The sequence below is a fragment of the Capsaspora owczarzaki genome (assembly GCF_000151315.2).
Source record: "Capsaspora owczarzaki ATCC 30864 unplaced genomic scaffold supercont2.1, whole genome shotgun sequence".
NCBI lineage: Eukaryota > Filasterea > Ministeriida > Capsasporidae > Capsaspora > Capsaspora owczarzaki.
This window is the reverse complement of record NW_011887292.1, coordinates 2,586,053-2,613,797: the sequence shown is the minus strand read 5'-3', so window position 1 is coordinate 2,613,797 and position 27,745 is coordinate 2,586,053. Positions and strand designations below refer to the sequence as shown.

At 54.5% G+C, this 27,745-nt stretch overlaps 6 protein-coding genes across 6 annotated transcripts; 4 read left to right on the top strand and 2 right to left on the bottom strand.

Moving 5' to 3' along the window:
* The first annotated feature begins 228 nt into the window (after positions 1 to 228).
* CAOG_00817 (methionyl-tRNA synthetase) lies at positions 229 to 4,746 on the top strand. Its single transcript, XM_004365631.2, has 7 exons — positions 229 to 405; positions 1,052 to 2,130; positions 2,249 to 2,338; positions 2,452 to 2,684; positions 2,791 to 2,947; positions 3,043 to 3,224; positions 3,338 to 4,746. Exons 1-7 carry the CDS (start codon positions 268 to 270, stop codon positions 4,549 to 4,551), a joined length of 3,093 nt encoding a protein of 1,030 aa, XP_004365688.2. The 5' UTR covers positions 229 to 267; the 3' UTR covers positions 4,552 to 4,746.
* A 1-nt stretch (position 4,747) lies between these two features.
* On the top strand, positions 4,748 to 6,078 carry CAOG_00816 (extradiol ring-cleavage dioxygenase class III protein subunit B; the record flags this gene model as incomplete). The annotated part of the gene is made up of 2 exons (XM_004365630.1): positions 4,748 to 4,763; positions 5,003 to 6,078. The coding sequence occupies 2 exons, from the start codon at positions 4,748 to 4,750 to the stop codon at positions 6,076 to 6,078; spliced, it is 1,092 nt and encodes a 363-aa protein (XP_004365687.1).
* A 177-nt stretch (positions 6,079 to 6,255) lies between these two features.
* CAOG_00815 (mismatch repair protein Msh6) lies at positions 6,256 to 11,114 on the top strand. The gene is made up of 4 exons (XM_004365629.2): positions 6,256 to 6,333; positions 6,632 to 7,976; positions 8,103 to 10,719; positions 10,842 to 11,114. Exons 1-4 carry the CDS (start codon positions 6,321 to 6,323, stop codon positions 10,956 to 10,958), a joined length of 4,092 nt encoding a protein of 1,363 aa, XP_004365686.2. The 5' UTR covers positions 6,256 to 6,320; the 3' UTR covers positions 10,959 to 11,114.
* Positions 11,115 to 11,131: 17 nt separating this feature from the next.
* Positions 11,132 to 13,079, top strand: CAOG_00814 (FK506-binding protein). Its single transcript, XM_004365628.2, has 2 exons — positions 11,132 to 11,400; positions 11,657 to 13,079. The coding sequence occupies exons 1-2, from the start codon at positions 11,175 to 11,177 to the stop codon at positions 12,988 to 12,990; spliced, it is 1,560 nt and encodes a 519-aa protein (XP_004365685.1). The 5' UTR covers positions 11,132 to 11,174; the 3' UTR covers positions 12,991 to 13,079.
* Positions 13,080 to 13,163: 84 nt separating this feature from the next.
* Positions 13,164 to 19,223, bottom strand: CAOG_00813 (hypothetical protein). Its single transcript, XM_004365627.2, has 6 exons — positions 19,202 to 19,223; positions 18,050 to 18,299; positions 15,910 to 16,957; positions 15,323 to 15,740; positions 13,997 to 15,200; positions 13,164 to 13,828 (listed from the first exon to the last, which is right to left on the bottom strand). Exons 2-6 carry the CDS (start codon positions 18,233 to 18,235, stop codon positions 13,304 to 13,306), a joined length of 3,381 nt encoding a protein of 1,126 aa, XP_004365684.2. The 5' UTR covers positions 18,236 to 18,299; positions 19,202 to 19,223; the 3' UTR covers positions 13,164 to 13,303.
* Positions 19,224 to 19,391: 168 nt separating this feature from the next.
* On the bottom strand, positions 19,392 to 27,616 carry CAOG_00812 (hypothetical protein). The gene is made up of 8 exons (XM_004365626.2): positions 27,466 to 27,616; positions 23,833 to 26,280; positions 22,039 to 23,715; positions 21,689 to 21,906; positions 21,358 to 21,559; positions 20,809 to 21,200; positions 20,172 to 20,662; positions 19,392 to 20,029 (listed from the first exon to the last, which is right to left on the bottom strand). The coding sequence occupies exons 2-8, from the start codon at positions 26,231 to 26,233 to the stop codon at positions 19,525 to 19,527; spliced, it is 5,886 nt and encodes a 1,961-aa protein (XP_004365683.1). The 5' UTR covers positions 26,234 to 26,280; positions 27,466 to 27,616; the 3' UTR covers positions 19,392 to 19,524.
* Positions 27,617 to 27,745: the final 129 nt, after the last annotated feature.

Genomic DNA, 27,745 nt, shown 5'->3' with positions numbered 1-27,745 from the left:
GGTTTGATCGAGGGTGAGTGAGTGAGTGAAAGATAGGACTGAGACATTGAGTGGAGCAAATCTCAGAACCAAAAAGCGCGCTTGTATTCAACGATGAAGCAGATAGCACTGTGTGGATTCGCGTTGTTGCTCTGAATGGGGTCAACTCTGAGCAAACTCTGGTTCTTCAATCTCCAAACTCTGAGCATATTGCAGGTTGAAGGGTTTGTTTTCATTGCTCACTCTTCATTCTCTTCATTCTTCATTTCTTATTTCTATTTTTCTCCCATGTCTCTGACAGTTGCAGTGCTCGACGGCAAGTCGCTCGCAGCGCTCAAGGTTGAGCATGCGCTGGCTCTCCGTTCGACCACCAGCAGCAGCAGCACCACCACCGTCGCCATTGCGACTGCATCCGAAGCCAAGCAGGTGCGAACAAAAGACGAAAAAGCACAGCACTATTGCAGTACCAAAGCGCAATCCAACTGAGGTGGAGAGCGCGAGAGAACAGAGAGAGAGAGCGAGTGATGGATGGAGAATAAGAAGCAACAGCATTGAGTTGAGAGTGAATCGAGAGCGAGTTGTTGGCAATGAGAATGAGTGAGTGAATGAATCAGTGAGCGAGTCGCGACTGGGAAGGGGAGATGGGGGAGTGGGGGGAAAGCACTGATGCAATACTATGGAAATCCACCAAAAAAAAAAAAAAAAAAAGCAAAGAAAAAGCAAAGAACCGCGATCTCGAACTTGAACGCATTCGAGCTTTGTGCAGTCAAAGCAAGGCAAAGCAGTCAAAGCAAAGGCAAAACAAAGCAAAGCAAAGCGGAAAAGTTCCATTTCGACTGACTCTTTGGCGGAGGTTGAGGGGGTACCAGCTTGTGCTTTGAGGCTTTCTACAATGCTTCTTTCTCTCCTCTCTTGTTCCATACAACACGATTGGAAAAAGGATGATGATGATGTATTGGAATAAGATGGTGATGATGATGATGATGATGATGATTGTCTCTGTGCGAACTGACCCCCCCCCCCTTTCGCATGATCACGCCTTGCTGCTTCGTTTTTTGGGACGTAACATTAGCTCGCAGACCGCGCTGCCGCTGTCGCTCCGGCCACCACGGCTGCTGTCGTGCTTGCGCTGGATGAGCGCCGAACACTGGTCAACCCGAACGCAATCGCAGTGACGGTGCTTGGCCAGTGCACGGCGGACGCGGCCACTTGGATCCAACTGGACGAGTCGCGCTTGGCCAGCCAGCTCGCTGTTGTGCTCGCGCCTCCCAAGGTCCCTGCGCTTGTGACCGCCAGCAAGGCTGCAGTTCTTGCTGCGCTCAAGACGATCGCGTCTGCCATCACGGCCGCCAAGGGTCAGCCATTGAGCGATGCCGCGCATGTCGTTCTGGGCGCAACCCTCTTCCCCGCATTCCACGCAACGGGCGCGTTCGCTCTCGAGGCGGCCATCCGTAGCCAGGTTGCATCGGTTGAGCAGTATTTCCAAAAGAACGTGTTTTCGACCGAGGCCTTCCGCCAAGCACTGGCCAAGACCGGTTTTGCGGACGATTCTGCTCTCGCAGCGCATGTTGCCGCTCTTTCTGCCACTGCAGCGGCTGTTCTCCCGTCCAAAGCCTCTGCTGTTGCTTCCGCTGCTGCTCCAGCACCCGCTGCTGCTGTCACACACCACCAGCCTGCCCCAGATGCCAAGACTGGCATCGTCGATCTGGACATTATGGAGAAGGCCACCCCGAAGGAGCTCGAGGATGCGCTGAGCAACTGGACCAAGGATGCTCTCCCCACGGGCAAAGTTGGCTCCGACCCCACTGCGCCCATTCCAGGCCAGGTTCTTTTGCCAAAGCCCGACCAGCGCAACATTCTCATCACAAGCGCGCTGCCCTACGTGAACAACGTGCCTCACCTCGGCAACATTATTGGCTGCGTGCTCAGTGCCGATGTGTACGCCCGCTTCTGCCGAGAGCGTGGCTACAACACTCTCTACATTTGCGGCACGGACGAGTACGGCACTGCCACCGAGACCAAGGCGCTCGAGGAGGGTCTGACCCCGCAGCAGATTTGCGACAAGTACCACAAGTTGCACCGTGAGATTTACGAGTACTTCCAGATCTCTTTCGATCACTTTGGTCGAACCACCACTCCTCAGCAAACCGAGTAAGTTCTGAGCGTTTTGGTTGGTTTGATTGGTTGTTGGGTTGAGTTTTTTTTTTTTTCACAAGGCTTGCTTTTGAATTTCCTGACCACATACGCGTGCCTTTTTTTTTTGAAATAGAATCTCGCAAGACATTTTCCTGCGCGCCCTCAAGAACGACACTCTTCTGGAGGAGTCTGTTGAGCAGTTGTTGTGCGAGACCTGCAACAGGTACAGGATGTCGTTTGTTTCGTTTTTTTTTTGTGTTCTGTTGTGCATTTGTGGTATTTTTTGATGATGCATTTTGCTCACTATTGTTGATTGCGCTTTTGACGGGACTGTAGGTACTTGGCCGATCGATTCGTCGAAGGCATCTGCCCGTCGTGCAAGTATGACGACGCTCGTGGCGACCAATGCGACAAGTGCGGCAAGCTTTTGAACGCTGTCGAACTTGTTGAGCCCCGATGCAAGCTTTGCCGCTCTCGACCGGTTGTCCGTCCTTCGCGACACATGTTCTTGAACCTTCCCATGCTCGATGGACAAATCAAGGAGTGGTATGCCGGCTCCTCCGTCAAAGGTAGGTTGCGCGTTAGCTTTCACTGTTTTCCCCAAGTTTGGTTTGTTTTTCCTCCTGATTGTCGGCAATGTTGGGAACTCAATCACTCTTCTCTTTTGTCTCTCAGGCGACTGGACTGCCAGCGCAAAGCACATTACCAGCAGCTGGCTGAAGGAGGGCGTCAAGCCGCGATGCATTACTCGCGATCTCAAGTGGGGTGTCCCTGTGCCGTTGGATGGCTTCCGAGAGAAGGTCTTTTACGTTTGGTTTGATGCACCGATTGGGTAGGTTGCTTCCCCTTGGCATGCGACGTTGAAGTGTGCGAAGGAGAGAACCCTGCTGAACGCTCAGTTCCTCTTCGATTTTTCGCTCCTTGCAGCTACATTTCAATCACAGCCGCATACACTGCCGAGTGGGAAAAGTGGTGGAAGAACCCTTCGCAAGTCCAGCTCTACCAGTTCATGGCCAAGGACAACGTTCCATTCCACTCAATCATCTTCCCCGCGTCGCAACTCGCTGCCAAGGACAACTACACCCTGGTGCATCACATTAGTGCCGTTGGTATTCTTTTTTGCACTCTTTGTTTTCATTCTTTGTTTGCACTCTTGTTTTCATTCTTTCACACTTGGTTTTGGGCTGCTCACATTCACCACTCGCTTCGCTTTTGCTTGCAGAATTCCTCAACTATGAGGATGGCAAGTTCTCCAAGAGCCGTGGCGTGGGCGTGTTTGGCAACCACGCGCGTGACACTGGCTTGGCCATTGACATTTTCCGCTTCTACTTGCTTGGCATCCGACCCGAGTACACGGATAGCGTCTTTAGCTGGACGGATTTGGCTAGCAAGGTCAACAACGAGCTGCTCGCCAACCTGGGCAACCTGGTTCAGCGCTCGCTGTCGTTCATCAAGGCCAACTTTGCCGGCAAGGTGCCCAAAGTGGTGCTGAACGTGGACACGGATGCGCAAAGCTGCAACTTTGTCGCCCTCGTCAACCGATACCTTCGCGAGTACATTGACCTGTTGGAGCAAGTGCACTTGCGCGACGCACTCCGCCTGGTTCTCAAGATCTCGTCGATTGCCAACCAGTACTTCCAGACTGTGCAGCCGTGGAAGACCATCAAGCTGACGGACGATCTGTCCAAGCAGCGCACCGCCACCTGCCTCGGCCTCTGCGCCAACTTTGTGCACCTGCTGTCGACGCTGCTCTTCCCCTTCATGCCCGTCACCGGCAAGAAGATTCTCGAGCAGCTGAACGCCGCTCCCGGATCGCTTCGCGCAGACCACTGGGGCCTCACTCTTCCTGAAGGCCACGAGATTGGCACGCCGTCCGTTCTGTTTGAGAAGATTGAGCCCGCCGTCGTCGAGACTCTCCGCGCCAAGTATGGCGGCAAGCAGGAGGGAGCTGCTGCTGCTGGACCCGTCTCTGTCACCGAAAGCGCTGCTCTCAAAAAGTCCAAGACCCAGCAGGCTTCTTCCCCGCAACCCGCAGCCGGAACCGCGGCGGCTGGCTCGTCATCGACCGGCGACGTTGCTGCTCTCACGGCCAAGGTTGATGCCCAGGGCAATCTTGTGCGCAAACTCAAGGGCGAGAAGGCCGACAAGGCCAAGATTGATGCCGAGGTCAAAGTCCTGCTCGATCTCAAGTCGCAGCTCGAGCGCGCCACCAAGGCTGCTGCTGCTGCTGCGCCAGTTGCTGCTCCGTCCGCAGCGCCTGCCGCATCGGCCTCCGCCGCCCCGTCTGCCACCACCAAGGCTCTGGAAGACCAAATCGCCGTTCAGGGCAACAAGGTGCGCGATCTGAAAAGCCAGAAGGCTGACAAGGCCGTGGTTACTGCCGAAGTCAACATTCTCTTGGCTCTCAAGCAACAGCTGGCCTCCCTGTCCAAGTAGAGGTCAACCTCAGTTCCTCCAACGGGATTGACGAACGAATGATCGCTCGGCTTTTGTGATTGATATGAAAAACAAAAAAATGGATGCATTTTGCTTTGTTTTTTTGTTTTTTGTTTTTTGTTTCGCTCCTCGTGCTGTGTGTTGTCGACGCGATCAGATCGCCAATACACACTTTATTTTCTTGCCGTTGTCCGCCATGATTGCGCGAGCGGGTGCGTCTGTCTTCATTTCGCCGTTGCTTGCGCGAGATTGCGCGATCGGAGCGTTTTTTGTACTGTTTTTTAACGCTTCAAAGCCCCAAACACTCCTCACTCCTCTTCATTTTGACCACCAACGACGACGACGACGACGCGGTCCACTCTGTCTTCTGCACTGCACGCTGTGTATCGCATTCCCGGTGCTTGTCTTGTTACCGTTCCTCTTCTTCTCCTGTTTCTGCTCAGCCCGTCAATCGCCGCTACACACTACTCGAACGCCGACGCTTTGAGCTCGCCGTCCTCCTCCTCCTCGTCCTCCTCCTCCTCCTCGCACTGTCCGACTGTCACCGACACGTACTCTGACACCACGTCATCCAACGCGCACCGCATTCGCACCATCGCCTCCTCCGCCGCTGCCGCCGCCGCCATGGCTTCCGTCTCGCCTTCTGCCGCTCCCCGCCGCCTGCCCGTCATCTACGTCTCGCACGGCAGCCCAATGAGCATGACTCAGACCAAAGAGCCCTTCTACCAGGCCTTCCGCAAGGTCCGCAACGTCCTCGGGCTGCCCAATGCCGACGCCATCAAGGACGCTGTTCGCGCAATCGTGGTTGTCTCGGCGCACTGGGAATCGCACTCGAACGGAGTCCGAGTCACCGGAGGCGCAAACCCAGGGCTCATCTACGACTTTGGCGGATTCCCGCGTGAGCTGTACAACTGGAAGTACAATGCACCAGGTGCGCCGGACGTGGCTGAGCAAGTCGCCCAGCTGCTGAACAAATCGGGCGTCTCCGAGCTCGCGTGCACGGTCGACAACAGTCGTGGCTGGGACCACGGCGCATGGGTGCCGCTTGACATTATGTTCCCAGAGGCCACCGTGCCCGTTGTGCAGCTGTCGTTGAACGGGAACCTGTCGCCCGACACGCACATCAAGATGGGCCGTGCACTCGCTCCGTTGCGCGATCAGGGCATCCTGATCATTGGCAGTGGATCCGTCACGCACAACCTCGGAGACTTTGATCCTTCAGGGAAGTCTGCCAAGGTCGCCGAATGGGCCGCGTCCTTTGAGCAGTTTGTCGACACGATCGTCACCTCGCCCGACTTGACGCAAGCCGAGCGCGAGTCGCAGCTCTCCGCCTTTGAAAAGCACCCAAATGGGCGCCACGCTCACCCTCGAACGGAGCACTTTGTTCCCATCTTTGTGGCGCTCGGTGCCAATCTGCCCGACGACACGACCAACAAGCAATCTCCGCCCGCCGTCCCATTCTTCCGCGGCTTTGTCTTCCGCACTCTTTCGATGACCTCGTATGTCTTTGGTGCACCCCAACCCTGAGCTGTTTGTCGTTTTGCTCGTCAGCGTGCCGAGTGCTCGAGATTTGTTAATTTGAAGTGTTTCGATAAAGTTATGCAGCCAACGTCCTTTGCATTCACGTCATTGCGTTGATTGAGATGAGCGATAGGCGTCTTGTCTTGTACAGCATTCGGATTGACTATTCCTTATTTCTTTTCTTTTTTGTTTCTATTGTTTCGCTTCGTTTCAGTTGCTTGTTGCTTTTGGATCAGTCCCCCATCAAAATGAGCACCAAAGGTAACCCTCCCCCGACACACGACACACCGCTCCACATATGTGTGTGCAGAATGGAGAGAGTGGCACAGAACCAATCACGAGGTGCAGTCGCGGGGTTTCGTTTGCAAGAAACGCGTTTGGTTTTCCCGCCAATTTTTTCCCGCGCGATTTTTCCTTCTTTCCATACTTGCTGCTTTGTCCTTCTCCTCCGCTTCCGCCACTTCCCCCTGAAGTGCCACCTGTCCCTTCACGCTGCTCACTTTGCAACCAACGGTCGCCCTTTCGCTGTGTGCCTGTCTGTCTGTGTGTGTGTTTGCAGGCACGCCAGGCAAATCGCAACAGCGTAACTTGCTCTCGTTCTTCAAGGCGGTCGACAAGCCCGCAGCGCCGCCAAAGCTCGGCACCAGCACGAGCAAGGAGGACGCAGAGGACGCATGCAACGACTTGATGGCCGGGCGCAGCGAGGAGTTGCTGACACCGCGAAGCTCGACCACGGACGAAGAGCAGCGTTTGCCGCCAACACCCGTTACTCCGATGAGCCATCTTCCTACAGCTGCCAAGGCCATGCTGGCCATGTCGCCACAATCGACCAACAACAAGGCGCAACCAATGGACACATCCTCCGATGATGCGCGCGGCATCATCACACCTGCCGCCACTCGACCAGCTTCGTCGGCGACCAGTCCCAGTGCAGCAGCTGCAGCACCAGCTGGTGGAGATGGCGCAGCCCCGTCCTCTGCCAGCCGCGGTGCCAAGCGTCGCGCTGCGATCGACAGTGACTCGGAGGACGAGGCTCACGCTTCCCGGCCCATCACGGTGTCTCGCACAACAGATTCTGCTCGCGATTCGGCTCCGGCAACTACGGAAGAGCGCCGCGCGCGTTCGACGCGAGGCTCACGACCATCCCGCTCCGACAACCGAGATTCTCCCGCCAAACAGGCCAAGAAGCGCCGAGTGGTGGCCTCTGACGACGAGGACTCGTCGTTTTCGGCCCAGTCCGGTAGCGATGCAGAATCGGACGACTACTCTTCAGATGAGGACGCCTCCAACGAAAGCGACAACGACATGGACGAGGACGACATGCTTGAAGAGGATGACGAGAGACCTCGGTCAAAGGCGTCCAAGGCGTCCAAGGCGCCAAACCGCACTGCGTCGAGCGCACTTGTGGCACCGAGCACACCTCGCGCTTCCAACACAACGGCATCCGCTGCAACATCTCCACGCACTCCTGTCAGTGCCCACCTCGCGCGATTTGCGGCGTCCTCTCCGAATTCGACATCGCCTCGTTCCACAGCGTCGCCGATGACGGCTGTGACTCCTTCCTCCTCGGCAAAGAAGGGCATGATGGGATTGGGCAGCGCCCTTGCCAGCAGCCCAGCAGGCGCTTCGCGCGATGAGGAGGGCCAGCAGCAGCGCTACCCATGGTTGGTGAACGTGAAGGATGGCAGCGGCCGTTTGCCGACTGATCCGGCGTACGATCCGCGAACGCTCTTCATCCCGCCCTCGGCCTGGGCCAAGTTCACTCCGTTCGAAAAGCAATACTGGACAATCAAGAAGGATCACTGGGACACGGTGGTCTTTTTCAAGAAGGGCAAATTCTACGAGTTTTACGAAAAGGACGCGCTGATTGCGCACCGCGAGTTTGACTTGAAAATGTCGGATCGGTATGTGTTTTTTGACCTGTTGCTTTTCGCGGCTGGGCTTTGGTTGGTGGTGCAGTGTTTTGCTGTCCTTTTTTTTTCTCATTCTTTCACATTTCGTCTCTTCTTGTTTTTTCCCTCATTGTGTAGAGTCAACATGTTTATGGCTGGCGTGCCAGAGTCATCCTTCACGATGTGGGCGTCAAAGTTCATTGCACTCGGATACAAGGTCGCCAAGGTGGACGAGACCGAGTCTGCGCTGAGCAAGGCCATGCGAGAAAAGAATGAAAAATCGCAGCCGGGTCCCAAAGAGAAGATCATCCGCCGAGAGCTGACGTCCATTCTGACGCGGGGCACGCTGATGGGTGACATGCTGGTTGACGAGTTGTCCACGTACATTCTGTCCATCAAGGAAGACACTGCCAGTCACTCGTACGGCCTGTGCTTTGCCGACACGGGCACGGCCGAGTTCAACCTGTGCGGCTTCCAGGACGACCCAGCCCTGACAACGCTTGAAACCCTGCTGATGCAGGTGCGACCCAAAGAGATTGTGTGCGAGCGAAACAATCTGTCCGCGGCCACCATGCGGCTCATCAAAAACACCATGTCTGCCCCAACAATCAACCCTCTGACCCCGCGCGTCGAGTTCTGGGAGGCTGCCGCGACCATCGATGAGCTCGTTTTTGAAAACTACTTTTCGTCGACCCCGGCCGCGACAGGCGCCAAGCAGCAATCCTCCCGCGTGCCAACCGACTCGTCCGCAACCTCGCAGCGAGCAGATACTGCGTGTTTTCCTCAGGCCATTCTGGACATGCAGTCCCACCCTCTGGTCATCTCGGCTCTCGGAGGTTTGGTGCATTATCTCCGCACATTGTGCATTGAGCGCGAGCTGCTCTCCCAGCGCAACTTTCACCTGTACGATGCACTGCGACACGGCTCTTGCTTGCTACTGGACGGCCAGACTCTGCAGAACTTGGACGTTCTGTTTGCTTCATCCAACACCCTCGGCGGCGGCGGTGGTGCGAGTGGCGGCAGTGCACACGATGCTGGCTCTCAGGACAGCTCGGCGGGCTCATCGTCGTCGTCGTCTAAGGGTGGCAAGAAGCAGGCCAACAGCGGCGCAAGCCTCACGGGTGTCAGCAGCGACGGGTCCCTGCATGCGTTGCTCAACCGATGCGTCTCACCATTTGGCAAACGGCTCTTCCGACGCTGGCTGTGCCATCCCTTGCGCCACATCCCTGAGATTAACGACCGGTACGACGCGGTGGAGGACTTGTTGCGGCTCAGCAACCTGACCGGCAACCTGACGACGACGCTTCGCAAGCTGCCAGATCTGGAGCGCATTGTTTCGCGGATTCATGCAGGCAGCTGCAAGCTGGAAGACTTTTTGCGCGCGATCGACGGGTTTAAACAGCTCCAAAGCTTGATGCAGCGCATGCCACCGCAGCTCCAGGACTCGTCACGTGTCGGATCGCACGGCAGCACGGACGAGATCACATCGCGCCGGCTTCGTCGCTGCTTGACCGTCGGGGAGGGCTGCTTCCCAGACCTCTCTGGCCTGCTGACCGAGCTCGACGCTGCGTTTGACCAGCGTCTCGCCAAGGAGCAAGGATCGCTCATCCCGTTCGCAGGCGTCGACGAGGACTACGACAAGGCGTGCGAGGACGTGCGGGTGCTCGAGACAAAGCTCCAAGACCATCTGGTTGAGGTGCAGCGGTTGCTCAAGGATCGGACGATTGCGTATCGCGACATTGGCAACGAAAAGTACCAGCTTGAGGTGCCTGTTCGGATTACGGACGTTCCCGGCGACTGGGACTTCAAGTCGTCCACCAAGGCCGTGCGCCGCTTCTGGACCCCACTCATTCGCAAGACGGTCACGCCGCTCGCCGAGGCCATCGAAACTCGGCAAGCCGTTCTCCGCGAGGGGCTGGCACGCGCGCTCGCGCGCTTTGACACGCACGTTGCCAAGTGGTCTGCCGCCGTTCGCTGTGTGGCCGAGCTGGACTGCCTGTTGTCCTTGGCGTCTGCCAGCAGCTCGCTGGGAGATCCCGTGTGCCGACCCACGCTGGTGGAGCGCGGCGACGACGACAGCGAGCCCGTGCTCGAGCTGGAGGATTTGCGCCATCCGCTGCTCGCCTACCTCGGCTCGTCGTACATTGCCAACGATACGGCATTGGGTGGGAAGGCGCATCCGCGCATTTTGCTGCTGACCGGACCGAACATGGGTGGCAAGTCCACGCTGCTGCGCCAAACGTGTCTTTCCGTTATCATGGCGCAGCTGGGTTGCTTTGTTCCGGCAGCCAAGTGTGTCTTGTCGCCCGTGGACCGCATCTTTACGCGCATCGGTGCCAACGACAACATTCTGGCTGGACAGTCCACGTTCATGGTTGAGCTGCGTGAGACGAGCAACATTCTCAAGAACGCGACGCGCGACTCGTTGGTCATTCTGGACGAGCTTGGTCGCGGCACGAGCACGTTCGACGGCTACTCGATCGCGTACTCTGTGCTCCATCACCTCTCGCACGAAATCCGATGCCGCGCGCTCTTCTCCACGCACTACCACATGCTGACGGACGAAGTGATTGACGAGCAGCAGCGTGAAATGCAACAAACGGGCAGCTCGGTGCCGATTGTCGGTCTCGCTCACATGGCCTGTCTCGTGGACGAGGGCAAACGAGAGGTGACCTTCTTGTACAAGCTCACGGATGGCGTTTGCAACAAGTCTCACGGCATGAATGTTGCCAACATGGCTGGTCTTCCTTCCGAGGTAACGAACAATTGTTTGTTGGGAGATGGCGTCGGTTGCGATGGTGATGATGATGACGATGGTGGTGGAGTTTGTTGAGCTGTCACTCATGCAATTGTGTCTGTTTTCCCGCGTTTTTTCAGGTTATCGATCGTGCCGAGCAAAAGGCAGCCGAGTTTGAGGCTGCGACGCGCGCATTGCACTCGTTGAACAAGCAGCGGTTGCAGCAATCGCCAACACCCATGGCCATGGTTGAATGAGTTGGTTTTTTTTCTGATTGTCGCACCAACTGGATTGAAAAGTCATGGCTTTCGCTGCTGCTGCTACAGGACATGCTTTTGGTTGGGGCGATACATTGGTTGTTTGATTTGTGTGTGATTTTGATTTGTTGCCACAATGAACTCGTTGAATTTGTGTTTCTCTGACATTTTCACTCTTTTATTTCTCCCCACTGCAAACACCAAGTTTCCTGAACAATGGCAGAGCCGATGGAAGTCGAAGTCGCGCCTGGCGTGAACAAGAAGATTCTGCGTGCTGGCGTCGACACTCCCGCGGCCACTGCGGATGTGTTTGACACTGCCGACGTGAGCCCCCCGAGCGGCTCCAAGGTGACTGTGCACTACGTCGGCCGCCTGCTCGACGGCACCGTGTTTGACTCGAGCCGCGAGCGCAACGATCCGTTCGTCTTTGATCTCGGCAAAGGTGCGCGCGCCATGCCATGGCTTTGTCTGCTGTTGCTGTTTCTGCTGAATGATGGTTGAATGGTTGAATGGTTGAATGATGGATGAGCGGACCAAGTGCTCCCCCTGGTTCTGAGGCGCTGGGAAGCGAGTGACAATGGAAGGCTCTAGAAAACCATCTTCTCTCTCTCTCTCTCTCTCTCTTGTTTGGCGGCGTTTTTCGTGCTGTGGTTGCTGACTTTGTCACAAAACAAACTGTGAACGAAAATAACAAACAGGCCGAGTCATCAAGGCGTGGGACGTTGGTGTGGCAAGCATGAAGCGCGGCGAGCTGGCCGAGCTCACCTGCGCGCCCGAGATGGCGTACGGCGCAAGCGGATCGCCGCCCAAGATCCCGCCGAACGCAACGCTGGTGTTTGAGGTCGAGCTGCTCAGCTGGTCCTCCGGCGACGACATTAGCGGCAAGAACGACGGATCGCTCGTCAAGAAGATTGCCAAGGAGGGCGCCAACTGGAAGAAGCCCAAGAACGGCGAAGACGTGCAGTTCCGCATTCGCGTGCGTAACGCCGCCTCCGGAGAGACGTATGTCGACCACACGCAGCAAGCAGTGTGGCAGCGCATCGGCGACGTCTCCGTCTACCCAGCAGCCGTCTCAACCGCGCTCACCAACATGAAGCTCGGCGAGCACGCCTTGGTCCGCGCCACCGATGCCGGCAGCGACGCAATTGGCGTCCCGGCAAACACCCCCGTCGTGTTTGACCTCGTTCTCGAGCGCTGGATTGAAGTCGTCAAGATTACCGACGACGAAGGCGTGGTCAAGCGCATTCTGGGCGAAGGCGAGGGCTTCAAGACGGCCAAGGACGGCTCGACCGCCAAAGTCCGCATTCTGCAGCTCGCCGACCCGCACCCGGCCTTCGCGGACCTGATTTCGCAGCACCCGGATGGCCAAGGTAGCGAGGTGACTGTCGTCGTCGGCGATGTTGCTGGCCAGCTGCCCGAGGCTGTCGAGATGGCGCTCGAGACGATGAAGGTGAACGAGCGCGCCGTCGTGACTGTCCACCCGTCGTTCCACTCGCTCGCCACCTCCGCGATCTACGATGTCAAGCTGCTTAGCTTCACCCCCGTTAAGGATATCTGGGACATGTCGGATGCGGAGAAGGTGGAAACGGCCAACGTCACCAAGGAGAAGGGCTCGACGCTCTTCCGCGAGAGCAAGTTCCGTGCCGCCGAGAAAAAGTACCTCGCTGCGCTCAAACTCGTCGAGAGCGACTTTTCATTCACCGAGGAACAGAAGGCTGCCGTGTCCAAGCTGCGTGTTGCCTCCAACAGCAATCTCGCCGCCGTGCAACTGAAGGGCAGCAAGTGGGCAGAGGCCATCAAGAGCGCCTCCAAGGTTCTGGAGATTGAGCCCAACAACGTCAAGGCCCTGTTCCGTCGCGCCCAGGCCGAGCACCGTTCGGGCGATCTGGAACTCGCACTCGCTGATCTCGCCGCAGCGTCCAAGCTCGAGCCCTCCGATGCAGCCATCCGCGCCGAGACTACTGCTGTTCAAAACAAGGTTCAAGCACAAAAGAACAAGGAGAAGGCCTTGTACTCCAAGATGTTTGCTTAAGCGAGTGACGAGTTTTTGTGATTTTTTCCAAAAGTGCTTTTCGCTTGGCTTGTACTTTTCCTCCAATGACAGCATGAATTTTTTTCGTTCTCCTTCGTCTAAGTTTGGTATTTTCGATTGATACTCTAGCAGTTCCTAGAACCAGCGATAAAACAAAAAAACGCGCTTGAGATGACACAGATCACTTGCATTTTGCACACCTACTGTAGTCACATAAACACAAACATTCACACAAAACCAACAACATCGTCACAAGAACACGCAAACACAAGAAATAGCCAGCCCACTTTGGTGTGTTGAGTTGCTATTTCACTCATGCCTCTGGTTTGCCAGAAGACTTGAAAAACTCTTGATCACGGATCTTGCGCTTGCGCTCGACCTCATCGACACCTCCAGTCTTGCGAAGCGCACTGCCCTTGGAAGTGAGCTCGTTTTCAAACTCTAGCAGCGGACTGGATGCGCGAGAGACCTCGCGCTGCTTGACTCGCAGATGCTCAATCACCTCGATGCGCTTCAAGCGAGCCTCGTGATCCGGCGCCAGCATGGTGATTTCCTGGAGAATGCCGCCGACAGCCGACTTGCGGTCTTCCAGGTTTTCGACGCCAAAGTCTCGCGTGCGCGAAGGCAGCGTTGCCTGCACAGCAATCAGCTGGTGCAACGTCTTGACCGTGTTTGCCAAGTCGTCGTACTGTCCATCCAAGTCATCCAAATCGTCGTTGGCCGTCTTGAAGTAGGCTTCTTCGTTCACCACGTTCTTGAGTTCCTTGGCCCAAACGGCCTTGAACGCGCGTTCCAGGTCGTCAAAAGTGTCCTTTGCTCCGTTAATATCCGTATCGAGCTACACCACCAGAGACGATGTCATCGAGACGGATTGTGAGTGATGTTCGAGTTACCCCAGAGCCATTCACAGTCAAGAGAGCCGAGAGAGAGAGAGAGTCAAGAGCATCTCTCTCTCTCTACCCAAAACCAACCCCCCCAACAACCATCCAACTTTGCCAAAACTTACTCTGTCCAAATCAGTCATCAGCGTTTCCATCATCTTCATGTCGGGCTTGCACTTGTGCACCACCACTTCGCGAGTCAGTTCGTTCACAAGCGTTTCAGTATCCGTAATCCGTTGCACCAGCGTGTCAATTCGAGCAGTGTGCGAGTCCTTGCGAGTGCCGAGCTGCGTGCGCTTGAACAAGTGACCAGCGTTCTCGCCCATAACCGTTTTCAAAGTGGAAGAAAGTTGCGTAAATGTTGCGCTCATGGTGGCCATGGCGCTCTTGTGCTGGTCGCGGTAGGTCTGGCGCAGCACGGCGACTTGGCGACGGACGCGGTCGACCTCGGCCAAGGCGGGGGCGATGTTGACCTTGGCGACCTGCTGAACCGAGGAGGAGCTGGTGGTGGCCGGTGTTGCGGTCGGTGGCGGGGCTGGCGTGGCCGGCGGAGGGGCGGCCGGGAGCGGAGGCGCTACTGGTTTGGTGGAAACATGCTTGAGAACCTCGTCGAGTGTTTTTTGCATGGCATTGAGGCGCTCCTCCACCGCGGCCGAGTTGCGCTGAGCGGATTGAGGCATGTGGAGGCGCAGCACTGCGCCGTCAGTCACTTCCGTGTAGTTTTCAAGCTCGTAAAAGACGTCAACACTCTTGTCACGAATGTAGATGGCCGGGAAGTTGTCGGGAAACTCGTTGCCCGTGTACGCTTCGAGGAAGGCCTCCTTCAGCCCCAAGCGGTCCACTACGCCAGCATAGTCAATGCGCTTGGTGTCCCCGAACGCACACAGGAAGAGCTTGAGAGAAAGCACAGAGTGGCCAATCGTGCGGTAGTGAACGGATGCGCGGCGCTGCGCTGCATTCATGCGCTTTGGCTTGGAAGCCTCGGTGGTCGTGGGGGCTGCTGCGGCCACAGGAGTTGGAGCAACAGGTCCACCCAGCTCGGCCGGCTTGGCGGCACCGCTTGAGAATGGCATTGGAGAGATTGGGGATTTGGTCGTGGGAGATGTCGGGAGGTTGGCTGCGACCTGGACTGGCGATGAGGTGGCCAAGGGCGAGAGCGGACCCGGGCCGGAAGCTTGCAAATCCAACGGAGTTCCAGCAGCAGACCCATCGCCTTCAGCCGGCTTGTCCGTGGCAAGGTTTTGCACGCCCTCGTGGCCGGGGTATTGAGAGCGCCACATGCTAATGTACTTGCGCATGATGCTGCTCTGGCGAGCACGGGCAAGACGGCTGCATTGTTTGTCAACGTCAACATGAACGTGGGAGTGAGTTGAGAGGGGAAGGGGGGGGGAGAGAGAAAAACAAAACCGAAAACAAAAAAAAAAAACAAAGACCTCAGCTTAAAAACTCACCCTTCAGCGCTTGCCTCAGTCTCGGAACCGTCCGTTTCGCTGGGCGCGGAGGGCGGAGTGGAGACGCCGGAATCAGCACCTGCTGCTCGAGTGACATTGCGACGGAATTTGAAATGCAGCCGGCCAGAGGGAGCGTTGACCAAGTCAAGCCACTTTTCAATCCAGGTGTCCGCAGGGAGAGTGCTTAGATCGAACGAGACTTTGCCAATCACGGACGATGAGGACTGCACTGGGGAGCCGACAGCACTGGCAGCAGCATACTCGTGGTCCAGCACCATCACATCCATCATGGTCGAGTGCGAGGCGTGCAGATCGATCGTCAGCCATTCGCGCCACTGCGGCACGTCGCCACGTGCAGCAGTCTTGGTGCGATACTTTTGCGAGCCACAACGAATCTTGCAGTACGGCGAGCCTTGGGCTGTTGCGGAGGCGGATGAAATGAACAAGTACAAGCAAAAGAACGAAAAAAACAATAACAAAAGCAAAATCAGGCAGCATAAAAAAGTACCCTCTGTGAGCTCGCATGCTTCCCCACAACGATTGTCGACAGCAACAAAAACAAAAAACAAAAAGGTTCGTTCGCGTACTGTTGGGATCCTTGACAGGGAGATCTTGAGCCTCCATCAAGTGAACCTCAACCGAGTCCGAAAGAATGTCGCCAGGGAGCGAGGTCGTGGACTTGTTCATGGAGGAGATAAACAGATTGGCAATCTCGAGCAATCGCGACGACGAGTTAGCGGGGGCCGGCGAACCCGGAGAGCTCTGCTGGAGGGAGTGCTGGCGCTGCAGACCACGAGCAGCGGATTGCGCAGTTGCTTTGGACAGCGACGCATGAGCTAGAATGTGGGGATGGGCAGGCTGCAATGCGGTGGGCGAGCTGGGTTCCGAAAAGACTTGCCCAGCACCGCCTGCTGGCGGGTGGGCGGAGGCACTGCTCGCGGCAGAGGAAGAAGCGGCAGCAGCCCGATCAGCGTCCGAGGGTGGCGGAATGGCCAGACCCGAGGATTGGCTGATGGTTTGATGTTTGGGGTTTTTGCCGCGGCTGAAGAGGGACGGCATGCTGGCGGCACGATCGACGACGCGCTTTTCTTGAAGGGTTGCTGAGGTTGCTGTGGGTGTTGTTGCTTCTGCTTCCGAGTCCGGAATGGGTTGCGTGGCAAGTTCCGAGTCCGAGTCCGAATCACTGATTTCGGCTTGTTGGGCGGCACGTCGAGCGGCTACAACGACAGCAGCGTCGCGGGAGATGCTGATGGTTGCACCGCGCGCGCCACGTCGGTTTTTGAAGCTGCGTTTGGCGCCTGTCTTTTCAATGTCAGGCAAGTGCTCTCCGTTGATTGGATCTGCAGCAGCAGTGTTTGCCTCGTCGTCGTTGTTGTTCTTGTTGTCCTTGCTGTTGTCGGGCGAGGGTGCACTTTGGTCGCCTTGGAGAGTGGAATGTAGCTCGTCGTCTGTGGCTTCCTCGAGCGGCGGCGGTTCGTCGTCCTCGTCTTCCGTCGGCGGCTGCTTGTCGGCAGTAGTGGTCGTTGGCTGTTGTACGTCCGCGTCTGGGGCAGCAGCGGGTTCAGCGGGAACGGGGTCGGACGAGGAAGAAGAAGCAGCAGAAGATGCTTCGCGGTTTGTCGGAGTTGCGGTTGCCTGCGAATCCAACAAAAATTTGAAATGGGATTCAAGAGTGAGAGCGGGAGAACCGAAATTCGCCTTCTTGCAGAGAACAACTGAAAAGTTCCTCTCGCGCGTTGTTTTGTGTGGGAGTGTTGGGTTGTTGATGAAGCGTTGCGTTGTGTTGTTTGGCATTTTCAAAAAAAAAAAATCGAAAAAATCGAAAAATCAAAAAATTCACCCAATTCTTTCCCAAAACAATCTTGCTTTCGGTTTCGACCACCAAACCGTGTTCAACTCTGACTGGAGTGGGAGTGCAGTAGTAGCAGATTGAAAGACGCACATGGCGGCCCAAAAGTACAGTGCATGCGTGCAGGATGTGCGAGTGCTCGTCTAAAGTGTAAAAAAAAAAAAAAAAAAAAAAAAAAAGCACAAGCACAGATTTTTCATTCCATCCCGCTCTCTCTGCTTTGGGGGTTGCGGTGTCGAGTGGGTTGACTCGCAAGCAAAGCAGGAGGCTTGGAAGTAGAGCGTTTTGCTCGCTCGTGATGGATGGTGTGCAACCGAGCACAGAAGACGAAGAGAGCGTGTGTAGTGGGGTGTGTCGAAACAAAAATTAAGTGTATGGAATGGGAGGAAACGACATACGCACACCGAGCGGGTCGAGCAAAGAGAGACTGAGGACTGCTGGCTCAATGACAACGACAAAGACAAAGACACAAAATCACAGAGCAGCAAACGTGAAGAGACGCGTTTCTGCACACACACACACACACACACACACACACTCAAACCACACTTGCACTTGACACGGACGGCGAGCTCAAAGAAAAAAAAAAGGGGAGGAGGAGACTGCAGAAATTCCACACACCCAGACAACCAGGAGGCATCCCACCCCTCACAACCACAGCGCCCCAAAACCCCTTGAGCGGGTGAAGATGAAGTAAACTCCAACACAGAGAGCCAGGACAAGCAGTGCGAGACGAGCGACGCAGACCGCAAAACCGGAAGCGATCCACGAAGAATTTCCGACACGGATCACGAATCACTCCCATCAAACGCTCCAATCGGACACCAACCGAGGACAACCATGGGAAGAGGGAGAAACAAGCATGAAGTGTTACGTACATCGACGCTGGCCTCAGGGACAGGGACAGGGACAGGGACGGGGACGGCATCGAGCTCGGGCAGGTCGTTCTCGTCATCGATGAGCTGCGCACTCGACCCGCGCCTCGACTCGCTCTTCTTCTGCTGCTGCTGCTGCTGCTGGGCGGATGCTGCGGGGGTTGATCCAGACTTCTTCTTCTTGGCCATGATTGCAGGTGCGGTCCTTCAGGAGGGATGGGAGGGGGAAGAAAGTGTTGTGCGGGAAGGCGCGCTGCGGTTTGTCGAGTGAGAACGAGATCGACAGTGAGCAAACGCGAGGCCAAAGCACACCAAAAATCACTCCAAAAGGAAAGATGCACAAAAAGCGCAAGATCACGCAAGCAACAAAGAAACGCGCGAGAAAGAACGGGCGAAACGCAGAACAACAGCGCGACGGAAGGGGACAAAAAGGAAGAAACGAAGAAGGCATGTCAAAAAAATTGGCACAAACCGTAGAGAAAAACAAAAAAAGTGGAAGTGAAAACATACGAAAACGATTCACTCAAAAAATGAAAACCAAAACCAGACCAAAAAAATAAAAAATAAAAATAAATAAAAAAAAATAAATAAAAGTAAAAAAATAATCGAAATATAACAACGCAGCAGTCACACACACAACGCAATCCGAAAGCACATTCAGCAACACAACTCTGAAAATGGAAAAGCAGCGGAACTCGAGGGAGTCGCAATGAACCAGAGCAGGGCGATCGTGCAAATAATAAAAAATAGAAAAATAGAAAAATAGAAAAATAATAAAAAATAATAAAAAATAATAACTTTGGCTGGCGTTTTAGACCGCGCTGCCGTGGAGATCTGCTGGCAGAATGGGGAAAAGAGCGAGTCCTAGAGCTCTAAGACACAGCTGCTCTGCTCTAGTGCATCCTCATGCCGCACCCCTCCCCCCAGCTTCGATTTGGCGGCGAGGTTGTGCAAGGAATGATGGATGGTTGGCTGCAACCCGAACCTGCCAAATCTCGATGATTGCACTGCGCACAAAGCCCACCCCCGCGCCACCCCAAGCAAAAAGACTAAGGATCTGATAGGAAATCACTAGAGGATGCAGGAAGGAGGGCGTGGGGTTGGCTTTTGGGAAGGAGAGAAAAGTCGAAATCGCACTTGTCTGGAAAAACTCACAATGCCAACGACAAATTTCAGTTGTGTTGAAGACTGAGCCAGCTGAGCTGGACTTGGAAAATCTGAAAGAGGGAAATGGTCACTGTGCCTGCTCGATCGGAAGGTATGCGATGGTGGCATCTTCACGACGACGCTCTTTCCTTTGTACTGTATTCAGTTCCCAACAAAACTGGCCTGCGCTGTCGCACACTTGACAAAAACAAGTAGCTGGTCTTTTGGTTTTAACAATCGGGGCATACAGCACCATCACGTACAATCACAAGCAAAAAAAAGACCAAGCCGACATGCGCATAGACATAACAAAAAACAGTGCCCGCACTAAACTAACGCGACGTCATCTCATAAGTACCGCTCTCGGAAATCGAAGATTGGGTCGCACGAGATGTGCGCGCGCTTTCCAAATCATCACTCGTCGCTCGGGTGGACTTGGACTGTCCACTCGACATAGCAGCGTACGAGCCAGAGCCAAAGCGCTGGCGCAGGTTGTCCAGTACGCGCCTGTTGCAGCAGTAAAAGAAGAAGATGATGGCGCCCTGGAAGCTGTTCAAAATCACAAACAGGTACCAGGCAAACTCGGCACCACGAATGTACGCCACATAGGCGAAAATCCACGTCAGACCAAACAGCGACAGGATGGTCAGGTACAAGCGCGTCTGGTTGGACTGCGACTTGGCACCCTTCAGAGACTTGTCATTCTGCACCGCGTGCAGGTTGTACAGCACTGCACCGAAGATGAGCAGGTTGATGCCCAGAATCACACCAACAGGAACGACAAACGCGCCAATCAAGCCGTTTCGGTTGCCAATCCAGCAAGCATGACCGACATCACTGTAGCGGCGAGAACCGAAAAGGAAACAAGAAAACAAAACAAAACAAAAAAAACCACCCCACAACCACGCAACAAAACCAAAGTGAGATTGCGAAAAATCAAAAACCCCCTTCTTTCAACTCAACATGCCGTTAAACACACCTATCCTGGCCGCCGTAGTCGACCACACGGTACGGATCTGTGCCAGCGTTGGCAATAACGAGGCAAACGACAATGAGAATCGCCAGACCATACGAGCCCACAATGTACCGCTTAATGTAGTGGTCGGTATCGCGGGCGAGGCGAACAACGAGCAGGTACATGTGCACGCCCTGGCAGAACATGAGGAAGAAACTGGCCATCAGGAAGAGATGGAGGAGAGCAGCCACCGCTTCGCAGCCACTGGAGCTCAAGTTGCTGCTTTCGCTCATGCCAACCAAGAACAAAATGTTGACTGCAAGAATGGCCACGCAGAGTCCCATGACAAGGACCACCGGGCCGGTGCGCAACTTGGGCAGCAGCATAAACACAATCAGGGTGAATACGCATCCCGCCACGGACAGAGCGCAGCCAATGGCCGAAAGATAGCGCAGCGCCAGCTTGGATTCCTCTGAAATGTCGTCGCCTCCTGAAATGTCAAACAAGATGGCAAACTGGCAAAGGGAACCAACAATTCCGACAGCACGATGAGCACGGGAAGACACGACGGAACGAATCCCAACAACGAGACAGCAGCAGCAGCAACAACAACAGCAGCACAAAAACAAGAACAAAAAAAAAGGGGGGGGGGGCGCCTCACATTGGTGGCATGCGTGCAAGCGCAGTCAATGGACGTTGCCGTCGCATTCGCAGAAACGCAACCGTTCGTGTCCCAGTTGTTGAGTGTATAGTTCCAGAACGCACACACCAGCTTGCTGGGCGACATGCCCGACGACAGATCGACCTCCATTGTGAAGCGAATTGGAGAGGTCAGGTCAACAATTGGGGTATCGCGCAGCGAAAAGCTGAAAACGCTGGAAACGCTGTCCGACGTGCCAACAAATGGGCTGTTCTTGTACACAACAAACAGCTGGCTCAAGCAGCCCGTGGCATCTCCCGTGCTGTTGAAGCCTACGTGTTCGGCCAGGTCGGTCGGCAGGTTGAGATCAATACCAGCCCACTGGAAGGCACTGCTAGAGTCAGACGACGAAGCTGCAACATCGGTGCAGACAGGAAACCCCCCCCCCAAAAGAAACAAAGAAACAAAGAAACAAAAAAAAATACACCAGACACCAAGTGAGTATCATCGTGTAAAGTCATCGTGTCAGTCGAAGGCTTCCCTCGGCTTCCCTCCGTTTGGTTTACTGACCTTGACGACCCTGAACACCAAAGTTGGAGCCGTGGTAATCGATCGCCAACTGGCCACAGCCAGAAGCAACGGACGACGATGCCACAAAGAAGATGGATTCGATACTCTGAGCGAGATTGGCCGATTGTCCAGTGGAGCGAGCGACTTGCATCAGATTGCTTGAGAACAGCTTGTCCATGTTCTGCGTGATATTGTTCACCGTCTGCGAAGAACGTCAAAGAACCAACACACGCGCAAATGTTAAATAAACGTTTGGGATTCTCCTCACTCTGCTCCAACAGCTGTCGAAAGGGATTTTGTTTTTTTTCAAGCAATCAATGTGTAGGCTCACCATAGTTGAAGGCAAAGACCCGGTGTTGAGCAAGTAGGTGGCAAGATTGGCCATCGAGCTCAGCATGCTCGTCACAACGGCCGATGAATTCGCGACACTACCAGAGTTGCTTTGCATCATCGAGAGAACCGTATCCATTGCTCGCATGAACTTGCCCGCGCCAGTGGGCGAGTTAATGGGGACAACGGTCAAAATCTGATTGACAAAGTGATCGTTTGCTGGAAAATGGAAATCATCAAGCAAGCAGCAATCGGGGAAAAGTCAGCCGCCAACTCCAATTTACATGCACGCAACCAAACGAAAGAAAAGACAAGAAACCCCCCCCCCAATGTCGAGTGGCTTCCACTTACAGCAAGAGTCATTCACAAAGGTAATGTCCAGCGGCACGGATTCGCCAGCGACAGGGTGAACAATATCATCCGCGCAGAGCAAAGAGTTGTTCTGCAAACGAGCAGGCTGGAGCGGAACGGGTGAGTAGTTTGTGAGCTGCGACAGAAAGTCGTACGATTCGAGCCGAGGGTTGTTGGTGACTGAGATCCGGTACGGCGAGTCGCTTGTGGTTTCTCCGGAAACTGACGATGGGAATGCAGAAATGGTTTCGAGCAGGGGATTGTTGTCAATGTCGACAGACACCACGAAGGTGGAAATGGACAAGCTCAAGTCAACGAGACCGGGATTGTTTTTGACGACATAAGACTTGATGCTATCAAGAGCCGGCAAGAAGTCAATCGTGGGCGTGCGCACGCCACTGATGAAAAGCTCGCCGTTGTTAAGCAAAGTCAAGGAGGGCAGGTAGAAATCGGCAGTGTCGACATCAGCATCCAGGGTGATCCGCAGGCCGCCATTAATGTAATTGTAACCGACGAGGCTCAGCAAATCCGCGAACGAAGAAACGTGCTGGTCACCAGAGAGCTCACTGCAGGATGCCGAGTTGTCGGCAGCGTTAACAGTGCCTGATGGTGCCAGGCCGGATTGACTGGCCCAGCCAACGCAGAGGTTGGGGTTCAAGACCACAGTAATGGCACCAACAGCTTCAGCCATGCGGTAAAAACCACCCAGATTCTGCATGTGGGTATTGGACGCAATGCACAGTGCCGTCGACGAGTAGCTAGCACATTCGATGAGGTTGTTGCCGGTAATTTGTCCGAGACGCGGAGCAACGAAATTTTGCAAGTTGTTGTTTTGCAAGCTCACGTAGTCGCCAACGACTGTGAGTTCCGGGAAGAGTACGGTACAGTTGTCTGCCCAGTTGTTCGCTTGCAAAGTGATAGAGCCCTGGACTTGCGCGAGCGACGGGAACGGATTCGACAAGCAGTCCATGGTCAGGTCGGTAATGCTGATGCTGTTTGCTGTCAGGGCGTTTCCAAATCCAGTGAATGCAGTCACAGTGGACTCCTCCACGACAAAATCACCGAGGTTTTGAGCTTGCGTGCAGATGTGCACCTCGCCGAGATCGCTGCTCTTGAGATAGATGCCCCAGCCGGATGCGTGATCAAAGCCGCGCAGGCTTTGCACAGCGACATTTTGAACAGTAATAACCGACTCGGAATTCTCAGTGGGAGCGAGATTGGCGAGAACGTTGAACGTGTTCCCCGAGTAAATCTCCTTCACCGTGATGGTATCGGACACCGTGACAATGGTGGACAGACCGGAAATGTTGCACCCGCCGTTCTCAGAGTATTGGAGAATGATACTGTTCGCCGATGTCAGGTTTGGAAACTCGTACGAGGCACAATCTTCCAGCCACACGGTGAGGACTTCGACATCTTCAAGCTTGTTGAAACGGAGAGGCGTCACTGCGCCATACACGGTGAGATCTCGAAGTTTGATAAAATCTTGGAGAGCGTTGTAATTTGGCACCAACTCGTCAACTAGCGAGACCAGCTCCGGGGTAAAGTCTGCGTCAGTCGTGAGTTGGTTGCAGCCAACCCATCTGTCCACTGTAGCGAATAAGGCGAAATCAACGCCTTCTGAGAACTCCTCGGGCGTGACGCATTGATTTTGGTAATCTACCTCGGATATTTCCTCTACAGAACGGAACACAGAATGGCGTGAGCAAAAAAAAAAAAAAAAAAAAAAAACCAGCTTGGCGACACAAATCAAACGAACGAAATGGATGGTTGTTTGTCGAGGTTGCAACTTACCACACGACGACACACACGGCTCGGTGAAGGAGGAGCAGGGGTCATCACTGGTAGCGGAGGGGAGGCTCACGGCGAAATACCAGGAGCTAGCGCAAAACCCATTGCCATTGATGTACACAAGCGGAAGGGATTCGGACTCGGCATGGAATCTGTCAAGCGTTCCAAAGCTAGTCACCTTGGGGTTGTGGCGAATAATCACGGCGTAGTTGAGCTGTGCAAGGAACGGAAGACCGTTCTCGAACGGAAACGCGTAGACGGACTGGCGAGCGGGATCGGCGAGGCGTTGCGGTGCATAGCCCCAGTCACGCAGAGGGACAGGGACGTCAGCAAGCATGTCAAAGTCCGTGAGGTGGTAGTTTTCAGAAATGGAAAAGCCATAGCGCACGGAGCGCAGACGCATCGCAGACAGGGACACGAGACTGGTACCGGCAATAATGACTTCGCCATCGACCGCAAGCAGTCCTGAAAGAAAGTCGAGCGTCGAGCCCATCGCACTGCCATGAAGAACGAGCATGCCACCTTGGATTTCACGAATTGACTTGAGGGGGTTTAGGTTGAGGGGCGTGGTAATGTTCAAAATCAGCGAGCCGTTGATGACTTTGCAGCCGTTCAGCGCGTTGACATGAGCTTGCTTCATCACTGTTGTTGTGGTGTGGCAGGCGGTGCACAGATGAGAGCCCACGTCGTTGCCCCAAGCGTAAAAGGCGCCATGAGCAATCGCCGAGGTCGGGAAGGGTATCTCGGACGAATTGCAAGCAAGCTCGTTGAACATGCCGGTAACGATGACGTCTCCGTACTTGACGAGCTGGACGGTGCGCAAAAAGTAAGTGCCCGAGGGAATGTCGTGAACAAACAGACCAGGGTTTTCGGGCGCAGCCAGCGGATTCAGCGAGATGTTGCGAAGACTACCAAAGTGGAGAGAAACACTGCCGGACGTGCTGACGGTCATGGGTCCGATGGTAAGAGTGCCCTGAACCACAGCCAACGACGTGAAGTTGGCTTGAGTCACCGAATGGGCCTCGATGCTTGCATCACCACCAATAAACTTGAGTTTGCCGCAATTTACGTCGCCGGTCGATGACGTGAGGGTGAGACTGCCTCCGACTGATTCAAGGTGGCCAAGAGAAGGGATTGGCGCATTGACATAAAGGTCGCCGCTGACAATGCGCAGCAGGCTCAAGTCGGGTTGATTCAACGCATCCAGATGGAGGGCGCCATTAACGCGATCGAGCTTGGGCAACGACAAGTCGATGACCTGTAGGTTGAGCGTGCCGTTGAGTTGCAGCAGCTCGGGCATGTGCACCGAAGTCAACAGTTGAGGCGGAACGATACTGCTGCCAATGTACTGTAGCTGAGGGGAGTAGACGTAGAACGAGTCTACTGAAAGGCCTGAGGGCATGATGAAACGGCCGCCCACAGTCTGCACCGGAGTGTCCAGAGAAGATGCCGTGCCATCGCCAAGTGCCATAGGCACCGTAAAATCACCGCCAACATAGTTCAGCGCCATGAGAGTGTAGTGTCCAGTGGTGACGGGGAGATTGAAAGAGCCATTCACCCGACTCAGGACAAGCATGACAATCTCTGTCGAGACCACGCCAACGGCCACGTCATGCGTGATGTCTCCGCCAACTTGAGTCAACGACGGGAAGCTCACAGTTCCCGCGTCGGCGAAATGCATGTCGAAAAGCAGATCGGTGCGAATGGTGTTCAGGTTGGTAAAGGCTAACATATGAACGTCCCGGCCATTCAAGGTGAGAGTTGAGAGCGTGGACACCGAGGCAAACGCCGCCGACGACGACGTGAGTTCGGGGCTCTCGGAGTCGCTGTTGCGGAAGTACAACGCGCCGCCAATCGTCTCCAGCTGCATGTTGCCAAGGCTGGTGCAGCCCATGGTATACTGACTGAGTCCAAAAGCAAAGTCTCCGCCGACGTGCTTCAGCGTGTCAATTCCACAAGAGCTGTTGAAGGGTTGACCGATCAGCGGCTGAATGGTCAAAGTGCCATTGATGCGGTACAGCGCAGGAAATGCACTCAAAGTGTCGGGACCGCCGAGAAAGTAGAAGAATCCGCCAACTTCGCGCAGATCGGGCAGCACAATGTTCCTGCTCACACTATCAACGCCGAGGTAAAAGTCACCAGTGACAACTTCCATCCCGGTCAGGTTGACGGGAGTGCCAACATAGCCAGCCGGGCCGCTGCCAAGATACAAGGATCCGTTGAAAACCCTGCACGGGCAGAAGTCTTCGGGGGCCACGATTGCGGGGATGTAAACTTCAGATCCATCGCCGCAAAAGTCGAGAATAGTGGTTGGGCATTCTGCAGTCGCAAAGCCGAGCAGAGCGAGCAGCACCACCACCAGCAGCGGCAGTGCCATTTGCGGCTGCCGAGCCAGACGGTGCATTTTTGTTTGTTTGTTTTTTGTTCAGCACAAAGAAAACAAGCGCAAGTCTGTCAAACAACAAGAAACATTCAAAACAGAAGAGTGAGTTGGTTGTCATGATGTGGGTTGGAAGAAAAAAAGAAAAAAAAAATGACGGAAAAAAAAAGGCAAGTTTTCGAAATGGAAAAAAAAAAGGCAAGTTGAAAAATACCAACAAAAATCACCAAAAATCACTAGGGTTTGTCGGTTCAGCAAAACGAAGCAGGAAGGAGAGCAGAAGCAAAAGCGAGGGAGCGAGAGGGAGAGACGCGCGATGAAGACTGCAAGCGCAGCAGAAGGCAATGGCATGCAATGAAGGAGAGGGGCAAAAGAAAGGCAGACGGGGAGGGCAACAATCATGCGAGGAAAGAAGGCTTGCTATTTCTTTGTGGTTTGGCCCCATTTTGTTTAAACATTTGTGAACAACAGGCACAAAAGTACGGAGAGGGAAGCAGGGTCGCTGAGGAAGAACAGCAACAAGTGGCTTTTGGTTGGGGGGGGGATTGCGCGGGATGGAGTCGTTGAAGCAGAGCAGAGAATGGAAAATCATCGAAAAATAAAAATACTCATACGAATACGAAAACAAGAAATAAAGAAGCGGTAAAAATGCGAAGAACGGAAGAAAGGGGCTTTCTCGACTCCAGAAGAACGTTCCCCCGCGTGTGCCCCAAGCATCTCCATGAGAGGATGGAGCGAGAACAATGGACGAGCATCCAGCACGCACGCTGGGGAGCGAGAGGCAGAGACAGCGATAAAGTAAAAAAAAAAAAAAAAAGTAAAAAAAAAAGTAAAAAAGTAAAAATCAAAAAGAATCCTGCGCCCATTTTCGACCACCCAAACCTCTCTTCTTGCTCACGTTGGTTCTCGACCGCTCGGCTGGAGACTGCTTTCGCACGTTGAACAAACCCCGGGGCCAATGATGCAGGGATGAGCAGTGCACACATGCGTGCGGAGGTGCGAAGTGTCAAAATCCAGCCGATTCCGTGCTACATTACTTTTTTTTTTTTTTTTTTTTTTTTTGCGGGTTGGGCGGCGATGGCGATGCCTGCTGCCCGAGCACGAAGCGAAGGGTAAGGAGGTTTAGCAGAAGCGTTTTTGTTTGCTCGTGATTGATGGCGCAACCAGCAAGGTAAGAGCACAGCGGCGGAGGTGGCGAGGAGAAGGAGAGTGGTGTGCGAGGTGTGTCAAAAAGCTGAAATGGGTGACATACGCACACTTGGTGTTGAACAAAGAGAGACTGAGACTGTCTGAAAAGACGAGGAACACCAAAAATCAGCAAAATAAAAGGTGCGGTTCTTTGCACACTCAATCGCACTTCACATGCACGGTGAGCTCAAAGACAATCCCGAATTCCTTGAATTCGCGCCTTTCCATCGATTTGGCAATGCTCAGGGAGGGACGTATCTCCCGTTCGCACGCCTCGCTTCATTTAGAGGCTGCAAGAGTCACTATCAAGACAAGCAGAACAGTGTGAAACATCAATATCGAAAGGGG